The sequence below is a fragment of the Bos javanicus genome, chromosome 16, assembly GCF_032452875.1.
Source record: "Bos javanicus breed banteng chromosome 16, ARS-OSU_banteng_1.0, whole genome shotgun sequence".
Lineage (NCBI taxonomy): Eukaryota > Metazoa > Chordata > Mammalia > Artiodactyla > Bovidae > Bos > Bos javanicus.
The window spans coordinates 65,717,431-65,735,597 of NC_083883.1; the positions used below are offsets into that span (position 1 = coordinate 65,717,431).

The following is an 18,167-nucleotide window of genomic DNA, read 5'->3' on the forward strand; positions in this document are numbered from 1 at the left end:
AAATGGCAACCCACTCCAGTAGTCTTGCCTGGAAAATCCCATGGATGGAGGAGCCTGGTAGGCTGCAGTCCATGGGGTCGCGAAGAGTCGGACATGACTGAGCGACTTCACTTTCACTTTTCACTTTCATGCATTGGAGAAGGAAATGGCAACCCACTCCAGTGTTCTTGCCTGGGGAATCCCAGGGATGGGGGAGTCTGGTGGGCTGCCGTCTCTGGGGTCGCACAGAGTCGGACACGACTGAAGCGACTTAACAGCAACAGCAACAGCAAACACTTGTATGCTCTTTGTCTTGCTTGTTACAACTCATTATGCACACTGTGGCCACAACAATCTTCTTCCTTAGGCACTTCTCTGTTCTTGACCACACAGTCACGCTTGGCATTTAGGTGCTTTACAATTTGTAAAGTGATTTGTTAAGGATTTCCCTGTAGCTCAAACAGTATAGAATCTGCCTGTGATGCAGGAGACCAGGGTTTGATCCCTGGGTCGGGAAGATCTTCTGGGGAAGGGAATGGCAATCCACTTCAGTATTCTTGCCTGGAGAATTCCATGGACAGGGAAGCCTGGTGGGCTACAGTCCATGGGGTCGCAAAGAGTTGGACACGACTGAAGCAACTAACACACACAAGTGATTTCCTAGTCACCAGGTCATTTTATCTTCACTTTTACTGGGGGCCGGGTGTGCTGTTTGGGGCTTCCCGTTGGCTAGTGGTAAAGAACCTGCCTGTCAATGCAGGAGATGTAAGAGACTCAGGTTTGATCCCAGGGTTGGGAAGATCCTCTGGAGGAGGGCATGGCAACCTACTCCAGTATTCTTGCCTGGAGAATCCCAAGGACAGAGGAGCCTGGTGGGTTTCAGTCCATAGGGTCGCAAAGGGTCAGACACAACTGAGCAACTGAGCATCCATGCTTGTACTCTTTGTCTTGATGTAAAAACTGAGATCAGGACTCCCAGACAGACTCTTGCCCGAATTCAAATAGTGAGTGACTGGCAGAGCTGGAACTCAGTTTTTAGATCTTTTAACTTCAGATGCAATATTTTAAACAATCTTTACATGACGTTCTGTTGCCTCAAAATGTCATTACTGAGAAGAGGCACCTAAGCTAGCCCATTGCCTCATGCTAATTTGTCCAACCAATCTTCTCATGCCTCACAACCTGTTTTCTACTATCCCCTTGACAAGATTGAGCCTCTGGTCATACATCCCTGAATTTTCTATCCAACTCCCACTGTACTAAATGAGCAAGTACATGACGGTGATGGTCAGTGCCTTTAGAAGTGTTAGCTGTTGTTTTTACACACTGTCTCCACCCAATCCAAACTCTTCTACTCTGATCTCTAGAAACTCCAGTCTGAAATTCATAAACTCCCTGATATCTTAAGTCCCTTCACTTTTTCTGAATGTCTCTTTGCCTTTTTGTTTTGACCAAGACTTGGCTTTCCTTTGAGGTCACTGCCTCCCTTTCAGCTGTTAGTGTGAAAGCTGATTTTCCTCATGTCCTCCAACTCACTCCAACCGATTTCTCTTTTATTCTTCAAAAACCCCAGCTTCTCTGAAGCCTGTTGCAGGGCTCTGTACCTCCTATTCATGCTCCCTCAGCCACCGGCTCCCAGTCTCACTACCCCGCCACCACTCTTAGAAACAGCATCCACATGGTGATCCAACAACCAACAATCCAGCACCAGCGATCATTCTTCCAGTGGCCCACCACATTGTCTGCATCCATCACACCCTTTTTGTTGTCACTCCCATCAGTACCCAACCTAGATTTCACGGTCTACAGCTCTAACCATCCCTTGGAAGGACCCTTCATTCTCTTCCACTGATCTTGCTTGGTAAAACTCCAATCCTGGTTAAACCCAACTGTTCTCTTCCCACCAAGAACACTGAAGAGAGAAATTCACACTGTTGTGTTGACTGAGTGACTTCAAAATTACAACCACAGATGTCAAATTGGCACTCGATACTGCCAAATGATGCAATTATGCTGCCACAGTAAACTTACTTTCCCACTCTCTGAGAGGTCTATTTTATGCCTTGTCCTCTCTCCTGAAATCCTCAACACTCTCTTGAGCTGATGACTGGATCACATATGTAACGGAGAAAATGTTTAAAGCCCAGTTAGACCCATCTTTCCTTTCCACATCAAGCCCAGCTGCCTCTCTGCCTACATACCCTGCCTTCCTGTCGCTACAGTATCCCTGTTCTATCTAGAACTTGTTTTCTCAAGGGCCTTAAATATCTTCTTTTCTACATCATTAAATTCTCACTATGTTTTGGACTTTTCTCATTAGTATTCTCATTCTCATTAACAAACAAGTTAAAATCTGATCCTAAAAAATAAAAAAAAACTTAAAAGACAAAACACAATGAAACAAAACAGCCTCCTCCCTTGACTTTTCACTCTTTTACAGACACTACCCTATTTCTCTATCTCCCATGCCAAGAAGAGTCCACTTTCTCATCTCCCCATGGCTCTCTCTTCAGCCCACTCCAATGACTTTTGTCCTCATTGCATTGAAGTAGTTCTTATCAAGGTCATCACAGATCTCTATCTGAGAGAACCAGTGATCAGTTCCCTATCCTCATTTTACTTGACTTCTCAAAAGCAGCTGGTTCCTTCTTGAAACACTGGCTGTGTGTCTCCCCCCCGCGCCCCCCCCCACCCCCCCGGGATCTGTCCTCCACCCTGTCCTCTTCCTCCTCTATGCTCTCCAGCCAAGCAAGTTCACACTGTTCCATGGCTTCCAATGTCTTTTTAATGCTGATGACTCTCAAGTGTCTGTTTCCAACTGGAGTCTCTTTCCTGAAGTCTAGACTCACATATTCAAGTGTCTCCTAATCTCTCCATTCAGATGTCTAATATATATCGTAAGCTTACATGGCCACAACTTCCCTTCCAAGTCTTTCCCCATAAAGCCTCTCCAATTTCACTAAACCGTACACTAGGCCAGACTCCTGGAGTTGTCTTTGATTCCTTTCTTTCCTTCATGGGCTGCAACCAGCTCTCTGTAAGTCCTGTTGGCTCTACCCTCAAAATATATCCCAAATCCACCTGCTTGTCATCACCTCCCGGCTACAGTTTGCATTCCAACCACCATTATTTCTCACCAGGAGAGATGTACTGGTCCCTTTACGTGCCAGTATCCACACCACAGCATGAATGATTTATCTAAATACATAAACCACATCATGTCATTCTCCCTCCCCCATCCACATGGAATCCTATTACTCTTAGAATAAAAACCTGAATCCCTTACTGTGGCCACAGGCTGTGCATGGTCTAGAGAGGGTCGAGGACAGATTCCAGGAACCAGAGCAAGGGGATGGTTTGGGGATGATTCAAGAGCATTATATTGATTGTGCACTTTATTTCTATTACTATTATGTCAGCCCCACTGCAGATCATTGGGCATTAGATACTGGAGGCTGGCAACTCCTGCTGTGGAGGAAAAGAAGAGAGGGCTCTGGCCAGCCTCTCTGAGCTGACATCTACTTGGAGTCAAGACTGACAGTCATGCAATGGGGCTGATAAGGGAAGGCACATTACCAAGCATTGAATGGAGTCCTAGTAACAGGAACACTCTCAGTCTTATGAGGTTGATGTCTATTCTTTTATGTGCTCCTCTCAACCCTGCAAAGTCAGTGTTCTTATCCTTACTCCACAGATAAAGGAACTAAAGCTTTGAGAGGTTGTTCTCTCTGCCTACATGACACAGCCTGAGTTCAAGTCTGTGAATCTAACTTCATGTTCAGAGCACTTTGCGACACAGGTTTTATTCATTTGCTCATTGTTTCATTGTCTGGTCATGCATTCAGCAAATATTTGTCCGTTACCAATTATATATCAAGGACTGTGCTAGGTGTTTGAGATAGAAGGCAATAAGATACTGCCCTTGGCCTCTGGGTCTAGAACATAGAGAAGAGGCAGGCATACTGAAATTAAAGAAATTCACAAAAGAAATTCCTAAGGGCTGGTTCTAGAAATACTGTGCTAGTGAACCAACTGATGATTCAAATCTCATTCCCTCTACGAATACTGGTTCCCCGCCCTCAACACACACATTATCTCTATTATTCTCTGTACTTATAGAAAATAGTAGTGAGCTCTTCTTTCTTTCTGCAAACTCAGGGATATTGAGACTAGGAAAGACCAAATGGCTTGCAAATGATCATGTGCATCAGCAGCAAAGGCTGTACTGTGGGGGTGCTTTGCTCCCCATTCCAAGTATAGTCTATGGTCATGCTTTGCTCATTACCACCAATATGACCTGCTATACTGGGCTGACTGATGTTTTGCAAACACAGTCCTGTGTGAATACAGTAGGAGACCTTGCTATTTAAAGGGATCTTCTGATGAGTCTTTATTATTATTATTGTCCTTCTTACCTTCTGGTCCTAACTATGTTTCTTAAAAGAAACACTTCTGTTCTTCTCTGTGTCCTTGATTTTTAATTACTTCTCAAACACTTTAAATTCTGAGCCAGCCTTTTCTGAAACCATCCTTTTTATGGAAATTAGCTGAAAAAACTCATTGGACTCTTTTTCAGTCCTTATCTTACTTGAACTTCCTTCTATATCTCATGTTCCTGTTTTCTTAAAATTCTATGATATCACATTATCTTGTTGATGAATCCCCACTTAACATCTTTAGACTTGATAGAACTTAAGTGTCAGATTCATCGCTCCATCTATCCACTGGGCAGTTCGTTCATTTATTCAACAAAGATTTGCTGGGTGCCTCCTAGGCAGCAGGGGATGGGTTATGTCTTGAGACTAACATGAAACAATGAATTTATTGCCTGGGGGTGAGCAGCAGGAAACAGATATTCACAGGCCACTCAAGGTTTTAAAATGAACTCATGATTTTTCTTTGTAAATGTCTTCTTAAATCTACATGTGTTTAACATTCCTACAGTCATTCCAGACACTCAAGTCAGAACTTAGAAGTTTCCCTCAGTCCCTCTTCTGCTCATCCACAAACCTTTGGCTAAGTCTTTTCAAGTCTATGTCATAAGGTTCATCTCTACTCTCACTGCTCCTGCCCTAGCTCAGATCCTCACCACCTTCTGCCTAGTTTACCATGTAATATCCAAAATGATCTCTTCACCTCTGATCCGAGACCAGCATCCAGTGCCCTAGGCTGCAGCCATACTTCACTTACCAAGAGAGTGACCTTTCTAAATCCAGATTTTAACCTGACGTTTCACTGCTAAAATCTCTTTAAAAGCTCCCTTCCCTTCAGGAAAAGTCCAGAGGTCTTTCTAACTGAGCTCCTGCCCACCTTCCAGCCCTGCTTTCCACTGTGCCTCCCCAGTCATACCCACTGCCCACATACCCACCTCCTACACACTAGTGATGAATAACAGAGTTTCCCAGCTACGGAGTGAAGATTCAATTATGCAAATGTTCCCTCCTCTGCATAGCCATTTCCAAGATTCTCCCCTAGGCAGAGTATATTTGTTACTTTCTCTTTTAAACACCACTGCACATTATACATAATAATTAGTGTAGCCCCTGATTATCAAGCATTTACCAGTTCTGACATCATGCCAGACCCAGAGGCAATATGATACAGTGTTTAAGAACCTGAGTTTTGGAGATAGCAATATGGGCTCAAATCCCAATCTGTCATTTATTTAGCAGAATGATCTAGAGTAAGATACTTATGTGCTTTGCACCCCAATTTCTTCATCTTTAATAGGATAATAAAACCCCTTTCATTGAGTATTATAAGGATTAATGAGACAAAGTACAAAAAATGTTTAGCATGATATCTGCTACATCATAAGCTATTATTAAGTTGAAGTTGTAATTACTGTTTTTGTTAATATACTTTTTATATATATCATGGGGAATTGGCACCCAAATCCTAGATGTTTTACCTTCATTTCACAACTAAGAAGGTTAGATTACTTGCCTAAAGTCATATACTTAGAAAGCAGCAAAATAAGAGTTTAAATCCATACCACAAAACACCATTGTAGCCATTATAACGTGGTATGAAATGGATTTACTGTGTACCCAGATCTCCACCTGGATGGGAAGCTCCCAGGGGGCAAAGCTCCCTGGGGGCAAAGACACATTTCCGTATTTGTATTTCACATAAGGAGAAGTTTGAAATGAATGGACAAATGAACAGCTATGTTTCAGCCAAGGCAGACTATGAGAGTTCAGTCCTGGGAGAGCAGAGAAGTGGCTGATAGGGACACGGGGGCAACAGAACACGAGCCGCTACCACCAGCCTGGGTCACTCACTCATCGCTTCTGTCTGCACATGGATGAGGTTCTCGACGTCCTCCTCCAGGGTCTGATGGGGCTTCAGGGGGATGGGCAGGTAGCCGTAGTGCTCTCGGTTGCAGAGGTACATCTGGATGCCTGCGGACACAAGAGAGGGACAAAAACGGCCAATCAGAAAACACTCGTCTGGGGCTTCCCTGGTGGCTCAGGGGAAAAGAATCCACCTGCCAGTGCAGGAGACACAGGTTTGATCCCTGGGTGGGGAAGATCCTACATGCCATGGAACAACCAAGTCTGTGCACCACAATTACTGAGCCCATGCTCTAGAGCCTGGGTGCCGCAACTACTGAAGCCCGCATGCCCTAGAGCCTATGCTCTGCAACGAGAGAAGCCACCACAAGAACAAGCCTGCACACTGCAAAGAAGAGCAGACCCCACTCGCCACGATTACAGAAAAGCCCGAGCAGCAGTGAAGATCCAGCACAGCCAAAAATAAACAAATAAACAAAATTCAAAAAAAGAAAGTACACTTCTTCATTTTACGATGACCACTAACGAAAAAGAGACCAGACTGTTTGGCACTGAAATTGAACAAGTAGTTGTTTCAGGCAGGGTATGTAGACCTCAAAAATGCTCCTTTATTAAGAAAGTATAACACAGTATTGGAGGCAAAATAAAAAACCTGGGCCACTCTTCAGCTCAGAGGAAATTGATATTTTCTCTCTGAAGAGAAAGCATCCTCGTGGCCTGGAAGGAACACTAAAGGCACAAAGGGATCAAAAAGGAGGCAAGGAATTCCTGTTCCAGAGAACAGAATGGAACACAATAATCCACCTACAGGAAATAAAGAGAAGACGATGAATAAAAGCCACATTTGATATGAAAGCAAACAGGAAAATCCCGTAAGGCTGACAGATTATTAAAGCTAACTCTAGGCATATGCAGAACAAAAAATAAAAAACAAAGGAAACTTAAAATTTTCCATGAGTCTCCATGGCTTGATTTCTTCTCTTAGCCCACATGGACTTGGAGTTGACCAACTGACATGAAACTTCTATAAAAGAGTCAGAAAGGGACAAAAGGAAGCCTGCATTTCAAGACCTGGTAAGAAGCTGTAGTATGACAATACCAGAGTCATGGCACAGCCCTCTCGTTTTCAACACCTGTCTTCGCTGCCCCAGCTGGCTAACTCCAAGAGTTACACAGAATCTTGGTTCAACCAGGGAGCTGGGGATATTGGAATCAAAAGGGCCTCAGAGAGATCCAGCAACTGGCAGTCCTGACAAATGAAAAGATTGCTTAAGTAAATAGATGAACCTGCCAAGCTCTGGTGCATGTGTCCAAGCTTCTGATTTGTTAATTTCTATAATCACCTATGCTTTCCAGACAGAGAATTACCTGCATAGAGACTTCTCTGTTTTGTGCAGATGACATTTCCTCCAGTCAGCTACATCACCTGTCAAACCAGGTGAGGCCGTCTCGTAGCATTAGCAGGGAAGAACAAAAAAAGAAAAGAGTCTTTCTCCTCCCCGTGACTGAACCTGGTTCCCATCAAGGCTGGACCAGTAAGCACTGTCACTTCTCTTGCCTTCACCAGGAGAACTCACTAGTGCTACTGTTTGCTGACATAAATGCTTCTGAGGAACTTCAAACTCAAATGGACCCATGTGCAAAGTGGTGATGAATTCAGGAAACAGAGGGAAATGATTTAATGTTTAGGTTGCCTCTCGACCCTAATTAGGGAAATAATTTTACCATTCAACTTTCCAAAGCTTTGGTTATAAAGTAGAGATGGGACCTAGCCAAGCTATCCATCAAGTGTGAGGAGACAAGAAAGGCAGTTTCAGACACGCAAGGTCATAGATATTTACTTGCCATCACACTTTCTCAGACAGTAGCTGGATGATGTGGAAGAAGGAGAAGAAAGGGGAGTAGGGGGAGGAAGGAGGAGGAGGATTATAAAAAAAAAAAATAAAGAAGATGACAACGCAGGACATAGTGAACAGAAGAGTCAATAAGAGAAGAGGAGATGGTCGCAGGTCCACGACTGTGGCTCCTCTCAGACTGGAGGACACCAGGGAGCTCCAGGAGAATCCTCACACACACACACACACAAAGAACATCTGCTGAAATCTGACTGCTCTGAGAGGAGATCTAGACGATTAGGGATTCGTTTGGGGTTGTATTAGCAATAATAATCGGAGAAGGCAATGGCACCCCACTCCAGTACTCTTGCCTGGAAAATCCCATGGACGGAGGAGCCTGGTGGGCTGTAGTCCATGGGGTCTCTAAGAGTCAGACACGACTGAGCGACTTCACTTTCACTTTTCACTTTCATGCATTGGAGAAGGAAATGGCAACCCACTCCAGTGTTCTTGCCTGGAGAATCCCAGGGACAGAGGAGCCTGGTGGGCTGCCATCTATGGGGTCGCACAGAGTCGGACACGACTGGAGTGACTTAGCAGCAACAGCAGCGATAATAAAACTAAGCAAATAAAAAAGGCAATTGTTAAGTCATATATGGAAGGAAAACTACCCACAGTCTATAAATGGAATTTGGTTTCCATGATTATAAGAACAAAAACACTGATCATCGCTCTATCAGTACCACATAACTATCAAGAAAACGGGGTCGGACTTCCCTGATGGTCCAGTGGTTGAGAGTCCACCTGGCAATGCGGGGGACATGAATTCAATCCATAATCCAGGAATATCCCACATGCCATGGGGCAACTAATCCCATGTGCCATAACTACTGAGCCCGCACCCTAGAGCCCAAGCTCCAAAGAGAAGCCACGGCGATGAGAAGTCTGCACACAGCGACTAGAGAGTAGTCCTCAGCTCGCCGCAACTAGAGCAAGCCCATGTGCAGCAACGAAGACCCAGCACAGCCAAAAATAAAGTAAGCAGTAGTAATAAAAAGAGGACGGGTGATGGGAAGAATGTTTTTGCATGGAGGGGGCAGCGGGAGGGGACAGAACTAACTCCTCTTCAGTAGTAGTCAGTTTGCATGCATACCCAGTCATGTCTGGCTCTTTGCGACCCCATGGACTGGAGCCTGCCAGGCTCCTCTGTCCATGGAATTTTCTAGGCAAGAATACTGGAGTGAGTTTCTGTTTCCTACTCCAGGGGATCTTCCTGACCCATGGATTGAACCCATGTCTCCTGTGTCTCCTGCATTAGCAGGCAATTTTTTTTTACCACTGCGTCACCTGGGAAGCCCAGTAGAGGCAATACGTACGGCCTAGAGCAAAACCAGAAATTTGAGAAGTAGCATTAAGGGAGCTCCCTGGTGGTCCAGTGGTTAGGACACTGGGGTCTCATCTCACTGCTGAGGGCCTGGGTTCAATCCTTGGTCAGGGCAACTAAGATTCCACAAGCCATGCGGCACAGCCCCGAACCCCAGAAACTTCATTATAAGCATGCTATTTAGAAACCTGGATGTGACTCTTAAGAGTGAAAAATGCTGGGTCTTCTAAAAGGGGGAAATGGCACAGGATGGTGACTGCTAATGTTATAATAAACCAAGGGGGACTATTTGAACTTGATGTGACTATGTGACTGGATAGTTGGATAAGAATATAAAAATTTGAAAAGGAAATGTGCTGATAATTGCATAAAATCTATAAAAGAATCTGGTATTCTCAGTGAAAGCTAATTCTGGGGCAAACAACTTTCTTTCTAAAAAAGAATGGTGAAGGATACTATATATTGAAGGCCTGTACTTCTCTTAGGAAGGTGGAAAACATTTACTTGCTCTCATATAGTATGTTAACATTGCAAGACTGATCTACCTACCTTTATCCTTGGTGATGGAAACTCAAGAGTCTGAGAACCTGTGCTCTGCCCAAGATCACCGCATAAGTCATTAGTGCTAAACCTCTGTCCCTAAAAAGCCAATGCCAAGTATCTCTCCACCTGCCCAGGGTCTGGAAGCCGAGTCTCAGAACCAGTGGTCACTCTGGACTGCCACCCCTGCACACAGGAGGCCCTTTTGGTCACTACCCGTGATGTGCAGGAACAGCTCTGCCTGCTCGTCACCCACATCTCTTGCCTCTCTGACTCACAGCAGACATACGGTGGATGATTGGCTGGCGCCAAAGATGGTTACTGTGGCCACAAGACACAGCCCAGCTCACTGGCCACAGTGGGAGGTGAACTCCTGACCCTGGCTTCATAGGATCCACAGAGCCTTGCCCATGACCCCTGTGCTCTCTTCTTGGGCTGGATGGGCAACCACAGCCCAGCACCCTTGGATTGCTCCTCTCATTCATCACCCACGTGTGGCAATGTCTGGAGTCGGAGGTGAAAGATTAAGGTTCAAGGTTTGTGGTTAGATGGTCCTGCCTGGGACATGTGGACCTTCTCTTTCCTTCTGGGTATTTACAAAATGATACTCCAATGGATGATCCACAGCTGGGGAGCTTCATAAGAGTGAGAACAAAAGAATATAAATCATCTTTCATCTTATTCTTTCAAGAGAGAAGGGAAGTGTTTTGCTTTGAAATTAAGAAGGAAAGAGCTTAGAAACACTCCATGGGCTGTGCAGGACTTGAGGCTCATTTAAGTCTCATCTAAAAATACTCCAAGCTAAGTAAAAGTGCTACCTTAGAACCACATGACTGTCAGGAAAGCTCTGTCATTCTCCCAAATGACAGCCATTCTTTCTTGTCTTGACTCCTGCCCTGTTCACAGTTTATGCCACTAATCTGAGCCTCAGCTTTCACTGCTTCATAACTATTACTTATGTTTCCACGTATAAAGATCTTACCTCCCTAGCTGTCACAGAGCCTAACACAATGCTGGGTACAGCAGGAAAGCCTAGAGCACTGATCCTCTCCCCTTGCTTCCCTGCCTCGCCTCTCCCCACCTGAATCACCCAACAGCTCTGCACCTCTGCATCTGCTTTCAATGTCCTGGGCAGGCCCGCGGGAATCTGACCAATAAAGCATGGAATCCAAGGGAACAGCCCAAGCAAGGGGCATAGCTGAAAAACTCCTATCCAGCCTGTGTCATTCTTCCAGCTCCAAATCCAAATCTTGGTTTAAAAGATATATCATAATAATTTAGTGCCTGGGTCACAATAATGCCTCGTGCAATGTTTATCAAGGAGGCCTTTGTTAGGCACGGATCATTATTGTAATTGTTAATAGCTCACTTTCTTGAAACATCCTTATTTCGAGCTCTTAAGCCAAGGCAATGGCACAAGCTGAAGGATTGGGAAGGCCTTGAGTTTGCTTCCATCCTGGAGAAATCAGAGCCAATTGCAGACCATGTGGAAAGAAGCAGTTACCATTAACCTTGACACAAGGATTTGCACAAAACCCTCCAATCTACATGAGGATAAGGACCTTGCTTTTGCCCTGACACAGTCCTAAAAAGTGTCTATACCTGGCCAGAGAGTCTAAATGGCTCTAGCAGGCAAGGGGAAAAAAGCCAGCATTCCACATTTCCACCAAATATTCTCATTTCTACCAAATTTACACTGATGAGTGGACACCTATGGCGTCTAGGATGGCCTGATGTGAGCTGTAACTTGAATCTATATTAATATTCTCACCTGCCAGCAACCTGCCTCAGTCACCTGCGGTCTGTAGATGATCCCATCCACCTTGACTGTATGGCCACATGAATTTATACACCATTCTTCTGGTTTCTAAACTCACAGTTGCAAGTGGTTAAGTGACACATTTCTGGCTCATTGATAATGGGAGCTGCCCTCTGTCAGGAAGATCTGAATGATCCTCAGAAAGCTTTGCTTTCGGGATATCATGTATCTTTGTGCTGACCTGCTTTAGTGAACTATATCCTCTCTGATTGCTTGTGCAAGTGACACAGGGTAATAACTTATTTTCCTACTGACTTGTCTTCCTCAAAAGTCTACAAGGGTTTATGAAACAGTTAAGTCTGGCTTTGTTTTTCCTTCCATGAGGACTGTGGCAGAGACAGCTAGCTGCCTCCCAAAATCTGTCTTCTCCTTCTTATAGAGAGAGAACTGGGGCTCTAGATTGCACAGAATAAAGACAATATTCTGAGCCTCCCTTACAGCTAGGAGTTGTCTTATGACTAAATCTGGCTACTGGGCTATGCAAGGTAGTGATGTGTTCAACTCCTAGATGGTACCCTCTAAGGACAGGAGAGTGTCCTCCCCTCTCTGGTTTTCACCTGATGACTGAAATATTACATCCATAATGATGAGACATCTCGGATCATATTATTAAGGGGTTAATACTTCACAGAGAGTGGAGAAACAATAGAGAAGGAGCCTGGGTCTCTGAAAACTTTGTGGAACACAGTCACTGTACTAGCTCACTTATTTGAAAAGAAATAAACCACCATTTTTGAAGTCTGGGTCTTTCCAGTGTGGCTCTGGACCTCTGTCACAGTTTTCTAATTAATAAAAGGACTTCTTTAATGAGCAGAGAATGCAATAGCACCATCAAGAGCCAATCACTTGCCTCTGGCCATGGTCACCACATTTTTTTAAAAAGAGAGACTGGATTCTTGGGTAGGGGCCAGCTCTGGCTTCTGGTCATTGGTGCTCATAGAGACAGCAACCCAGAGGGTGCTGGTATGGTTACTGCAGATAACTGAGTGCCTCTAACACTACCTCAATAGGAAGCCCATCTCCTTACTTAGAGTGTTTTATTATAAAACGCACAAAACAAAGGAGCTGGTCATTTGCAGCATCTCCACGGTGGCAATACAACATGCATACAAACAGTACCTGCTTGCCTGCTGGAGAAGGCAAAGACGATGATGTCATCAAAGGTCCAGGTGTAGTCCTGGTGCGGGGGATAGAACATCAGCTTGTCAGAGGCTTCCTTCCTGAGGTCAATTAGGAATGTGGAGTGAACCATGGGGACCGGAAAGCAGCCCAACCTCTTCCATTCTCTAATCTGAAGATAGTCCGGGGTTCGTTTATAGAAGCCCTGGAAAGAGCAGATGGGTGGGTTATTTTCTCTGACCTGAGGGCTTCCCCTTTCCCAACCTTCCACTAGATGGACTCCTAATGAACACCAGTGCCAATCCTGGAGCAAAGCCACCTTCTCTCTTTATCTTGGCCTAAGAATTTCCAACTGAGCTTAAGAAATGCTGCTTACATTAAAAAAAAAAAAAATCCTAAAAGGGTCTTGTTATCAGAAACAGTTTTGGTTTCAGCACATCTCTTCATTTAACAGATTCACATAACAGCTTTCACATATGACGTCACTGAATATGTATATGACATCATTGAATATATGTATACGAAGTGTGAGCAGTCAGAGGTGGTTGAGCAGAGCAGTGGAAAGCAGATGTTCTGGGATTTGGCTGCCTGAGTTCAAGTCCTGCCTCAGCTGCTTACTGCATGAAGGTGTTGGTCAGGCCACTCAGCCTTATTGTGTCTATTTCCTCATTGTGAAATAGGAATGATGGCACTATCTACTCCATGGGGTTCTCTGTCAAGTAAGGAAAAACCTGAAAAATGCTTAGAATAGTGCCCAGCACCAAGAAAGCATCGATAAATAATGGCTGTTATTAAAATTACATTACATTGGCTGATTTTTAAAATTTTTAATTCGAATATAATTGCTTTACAATGATGTATTGGTTTCTGTTGTACAACAACATGAATCAGCTAGATGTTGTGTGTTAGTCACTCAGTAGTGTCCAACTCTTTGTGACAACATGGACTGTAGCTGGCCAAGGTCCTCAGTCCATGGGGTTTTCCAGACAAGAATACTGGAGTGGGTTGCCATTTCCTTCTCCAGAGTGAATCAGCTATATGTATACATATATCATCTCCCTCTTGAGCCTCCCTCCCACCCCCCAGGCCACCCCTCCAGGTCATCACAGAGCAAAGAGCTGAGCTCCCTGTGTTATACAGCAGCTTCCCACTAGCCATCTGTTTTACACATGGTAGCGTATATATGTGGAGAAGGCAATGACACCCTACTCCAGTCCTCTTGCCTGGAAAATCCCATGGACGGAGGAGCCTGGGAGGCTGCAGTCCACGGGATCCCTAAGAATCTGACACGACTGAGCGACTTCACTTTCACTTTTCACTTTCATGCCTTGGAGAAGGAAATGGCAACCCACTCCAGTGTTCTTGCCTGGAGAATCCCAGGGACGGGGGAGCCTGGTGGGCTGCCGTCTATGCGGTCTCACAGAGTCGGACGACTGAAGTGACTTAGCGGCAGCAGCAGCAGCGTATATGTATCAATGCTACTCTCCCAATTTGCACCCCCATTCCTTCCCACCATGTCCACAAGTCTGTTCTTGACATCTGTGTCTCTGTTTCAGCCTTGCAAATAGGTTCGTCAGGAAAATTTTTCCAGATCCCATATATATGCAATACTGAGTGTTTATATATGGTATTTGTTTTCCTCTTTCTGACTTATTGTTTAGTTGCGAAGTCATGTCCAACTCTTTTGCAACCCTATGGACTGCAGCCCACCAGGCTCCTTTGTCCATGAGATCTCCCAGGCAAGAATACTGGAACGAGTCACCATTCCCTTCTCCAGGGGATCTTCCCAACCCAGGGAGCAAACCAGTGTCTCCTGCACTGCAGGTAGATTCTTTACAGCTGAGCCACCAGGGAAGCCCTCCTTTCTGACTTCACTCTGTATTTTTAACTAAACATGCAGTACTTAAACATATTAATGGGGCCTTCTTCCAATGCAATTATTTATTCACTATTCTGGTGGACCTGCCACTGCTACATGTTTTAGGGGGGATTCCTCTTTGAAAGTTCTGTCTGGGCAAGTACACAGGACAACCAATGCCCTTACTCTGTGGTTCTGAACACACTGGTTTGGAGTAACCCAGCTTGCTTTCCCTCCAAGCTCAACTGTTCATTCAACAAACATCTCCTGAATGCCTACTGCAATCCAAGCTGTGTGAGATGCTGGAGACACAGCAGTAAATTGACAGTCCCAGCTTTAGCCCACACGGGTGCAGAATCCACTGGAGCTTTATACTCCAGTGGCACCAAGTCTGTAACTTGACTATTGCCAAAGCTCAAATCCATTCCAGAGAGGATGAAGATGTGTCTCAAAATATACTTTAAAGCATGTGGAAACTTGGAAACGCATTTTAAAATACATTTTAGGCAACAGCAGGCTCATGGAACAAGTGTAAGACTTCACAGGGCCAGGACTCTGAAGGGCACGATACCCAGCAGTTGTACAAGTTCTCGCATATTCCTTAATCAGTCACATTACTTTGGGGTCACATTTCCTGCAGTGGTGTCACTACCCACACGGTAGGCACTGCAGCCTCTTCTCCAGCATTTCTTTTAGTCTCCAGACTAGTGTTCTAGTCTAGCTAATGCTCACACTGACCATGTGATAAAGTACAAGGGGATCACTAAAGAAGCCTCAGAAGATATGTGATTCATCATCATCTAGCTGATTGATCTTACTCCATGCTTCACCTCTTCGAGCCTAAGTTTCTCCTCCTGAAAAGATGGGGTAAAAACTGGTCTGTTGATCTCCCAGGGTTGTAGAAGGGATCACATGTGATCCAGTCTATGAAGATACCTTGGAAACTGTAATGCATTAGATGAAGGATTATTATTCCCGCGATTTTTTATTAGCCTTTAACAAAGATTACTTTACATCTTTCAGCTTACTAGTATTCTTCCAAGGGATAGAAGAATTTTTCCAAGGGATAAAGGGAAAACTGGTTCTTTAGAGGAACTGCCTAGGAACACACACCAAATGCAAAGTTCTAGACTACTTAGGAACAATATTCTCAGACTGAGGAGCTTGGAAAATTCATGAGGATGAATCACAGAATACCCCGGGGACAGGGAGGAAGGAAGCAGAGAAAGAAGGAGAGAAAGAGACCTCATATGCTTCCTGCAGAGAGGTGGAGGCAACAGATGCGTCTCTTTTTCCACATAAACTGAATATTGTTGGTAATCATTCCTACTTAGTGGCCAGACATAACCGAGGTCATGTTTTGAATGTGTTTAAAGGCACTGGACATCAAGGCTTGACTTAAGCTTATGAAGTCACTGGCTGTTTCTGTTCCTGCCCTCGCAGAAGCCTGACTGAGGATGACAGAAAGCCAGAAACAGACATAAATAAGAATTGCCCCCAAATTGCTTAGATTTTACTTTTACCGTGCAAAGTAAGTGAGCTTTTAATATTAAAGCAAGTAAGACAACAGAAACCGGAAGGCCACAGTTGTGAGGATAATCCACTCTCGATGCTGGTAGCAGTGCCTGACTCATTCAAAACACCCTAGAGTGATGCTGCCATGTTAAGTGCTGCACATTATTAACTGAGACTGTATGAACTTAAATTTAATATAATATCTTCTCCTCAAGGAACTGATTGGCTTTTATAAATATGAACTTAATGCGTCCCTAAAAGAGATGTGGATACCATACATTCAAAATCCCTTGGAACTGCAGGAAATATTTGTTAACAAAAGAGCAATGCCCACTCCAGTTGTGTGCAAGAGCCATGGATTTAAATTTTCAGGGAGTTTGCAAGCCAGTTTTTATGTTGATAGTTTAAAATCTGTAAGAACAAAAATCATGCTAACACCCACCATTCTAAGTAAACCACGAACAGCAAGCTTTGCATGCGCTTAGTAATTATATCAAGTGACCGCACTTCAGTTGACTTAACCTTCCCCTCAGCTTAAACAACATTTGCAAGGTGGGAGTACTGACACCATGAAAACCAGCAAATGCTGCCAATCAGGGGTTTTCCCTACAGACAGCCACCACCAAGTATTTACCAGCACACCACTGGCCTCTTTCTTCATCCAAAACCAAACCAAATATAAAACAGGGACTGAAAATTTAGCTCTTTGAGCATGAGAACACATCTAACATACACTTTTTCCCTTAGAGCATCTTTAGCCTACATTGATATATATTACATTGATCAGTTTATCTCTCTTAATTTATTAACTAAAGAATCAGAAATACAACCAGCCATAAACGTTCACTGCAACACCTCTCTAGACTTTGAAGATTTTTACAATGGAAAAGAGAGATGATGGAAATAACTTAAATTTTGTAAAAACATCTACCACAGTAGTTCCAATTATTCGATTTCTTTGGAAATAAATTTGGCAACATATCAAGGGTCATTAAAATGTTTAATACTCTTTAACTCACTAATTTCACTTCTTAGAAGCTGTCCCAAGGAAATAATACTAAATATGAAAAATTTTATGTTAATCATGATGGTTATTATAATAGTTAAAAGTTGTAAATAAATGTTCTTAAACTAAAAGAAAGGCTAAGTAAATTGCATAATAGCCACTTGATGATATAGTTAAAACATGTAATCTGTTATCTATGATGTTAGAATGGGAGCAATTAACATGATGTTTTTTAAAAAACTTTTTGTCTATTTCCAGTTTTTTACAGTGTTCGCATGTGAGTTTTAATGACCAAAAATATTTAATTTTTTGAAAATCTCTGAATCAGGGAGAAGAAAAGTACAAATCCCAGTAAGCTTTATTGGTTAATTTAAAGCTTCTAATCCTAAACTCATTAGAATAATGTCCTCACAATTCATTAATACAGAAGAGCTCTTTGGGTTCTGGTATTGGACATGGATTTACCTCCTTTCCTGAAAACCCCTGCCCTAGTAACACAATGACATGCGTGTTTCAAGGGAGAAAATCAGAAAAGATTCACGGGGCTACTGCTGACAGGTGGCTGCCTTGTTAAAATTCATAACCTTAATTTGTTAACCAACACACTTGCCTGAGGTGTGATTCCGCACCAGAAATTAGAGTACAAGCCCCGAGACTCCAGCATGGGGGCCACAATGGTTTTGTTTTCTGCCATCAGTAGATTGAGGGTCTGTGGATTAGTCAGGAAGTTGTCAACATCTATAAACTAGGAAAAGAAAAGGACAACATCAGATGAAAAGGTACTTTTCAGTAATGGGTATAAGAGTAACCTAATAC

The 18,167-nt window shown here is 43.7% G+C and overlaps 1 protein-coding gene across 1 annotated transcript in view; it reads right to left on the reverse strand.

The window, feature by feature from the left end:
- Nucleotides 1–18,167, reverse strand: part of COLGALT2 (collagen beta(1-O)galactosyltransferase 2) — a 121,170-nt gene that overhangs the window by 24,931 nt on the left and 78,072 nt on the right. Inside the window, exons 4-6 of the mRNA XM_061383460.1 lie at nt 17,962–18,096; nt 12,973–13,177; nt 6,264–6,383 (exon numbers count right to left, since the gene is read on the reverse strand). Coding sequence (XP_061239444.1) covers nt 6,264–6,383; nt 12,973–13,177; nt 17,962–18,096 — 460 coding nt within the window. The remainder of the gene's footprint in view (nt 1–6,263; nt 6,384–12,972; nt 13,178–17,961; nt 18,097–18,167) is intronic.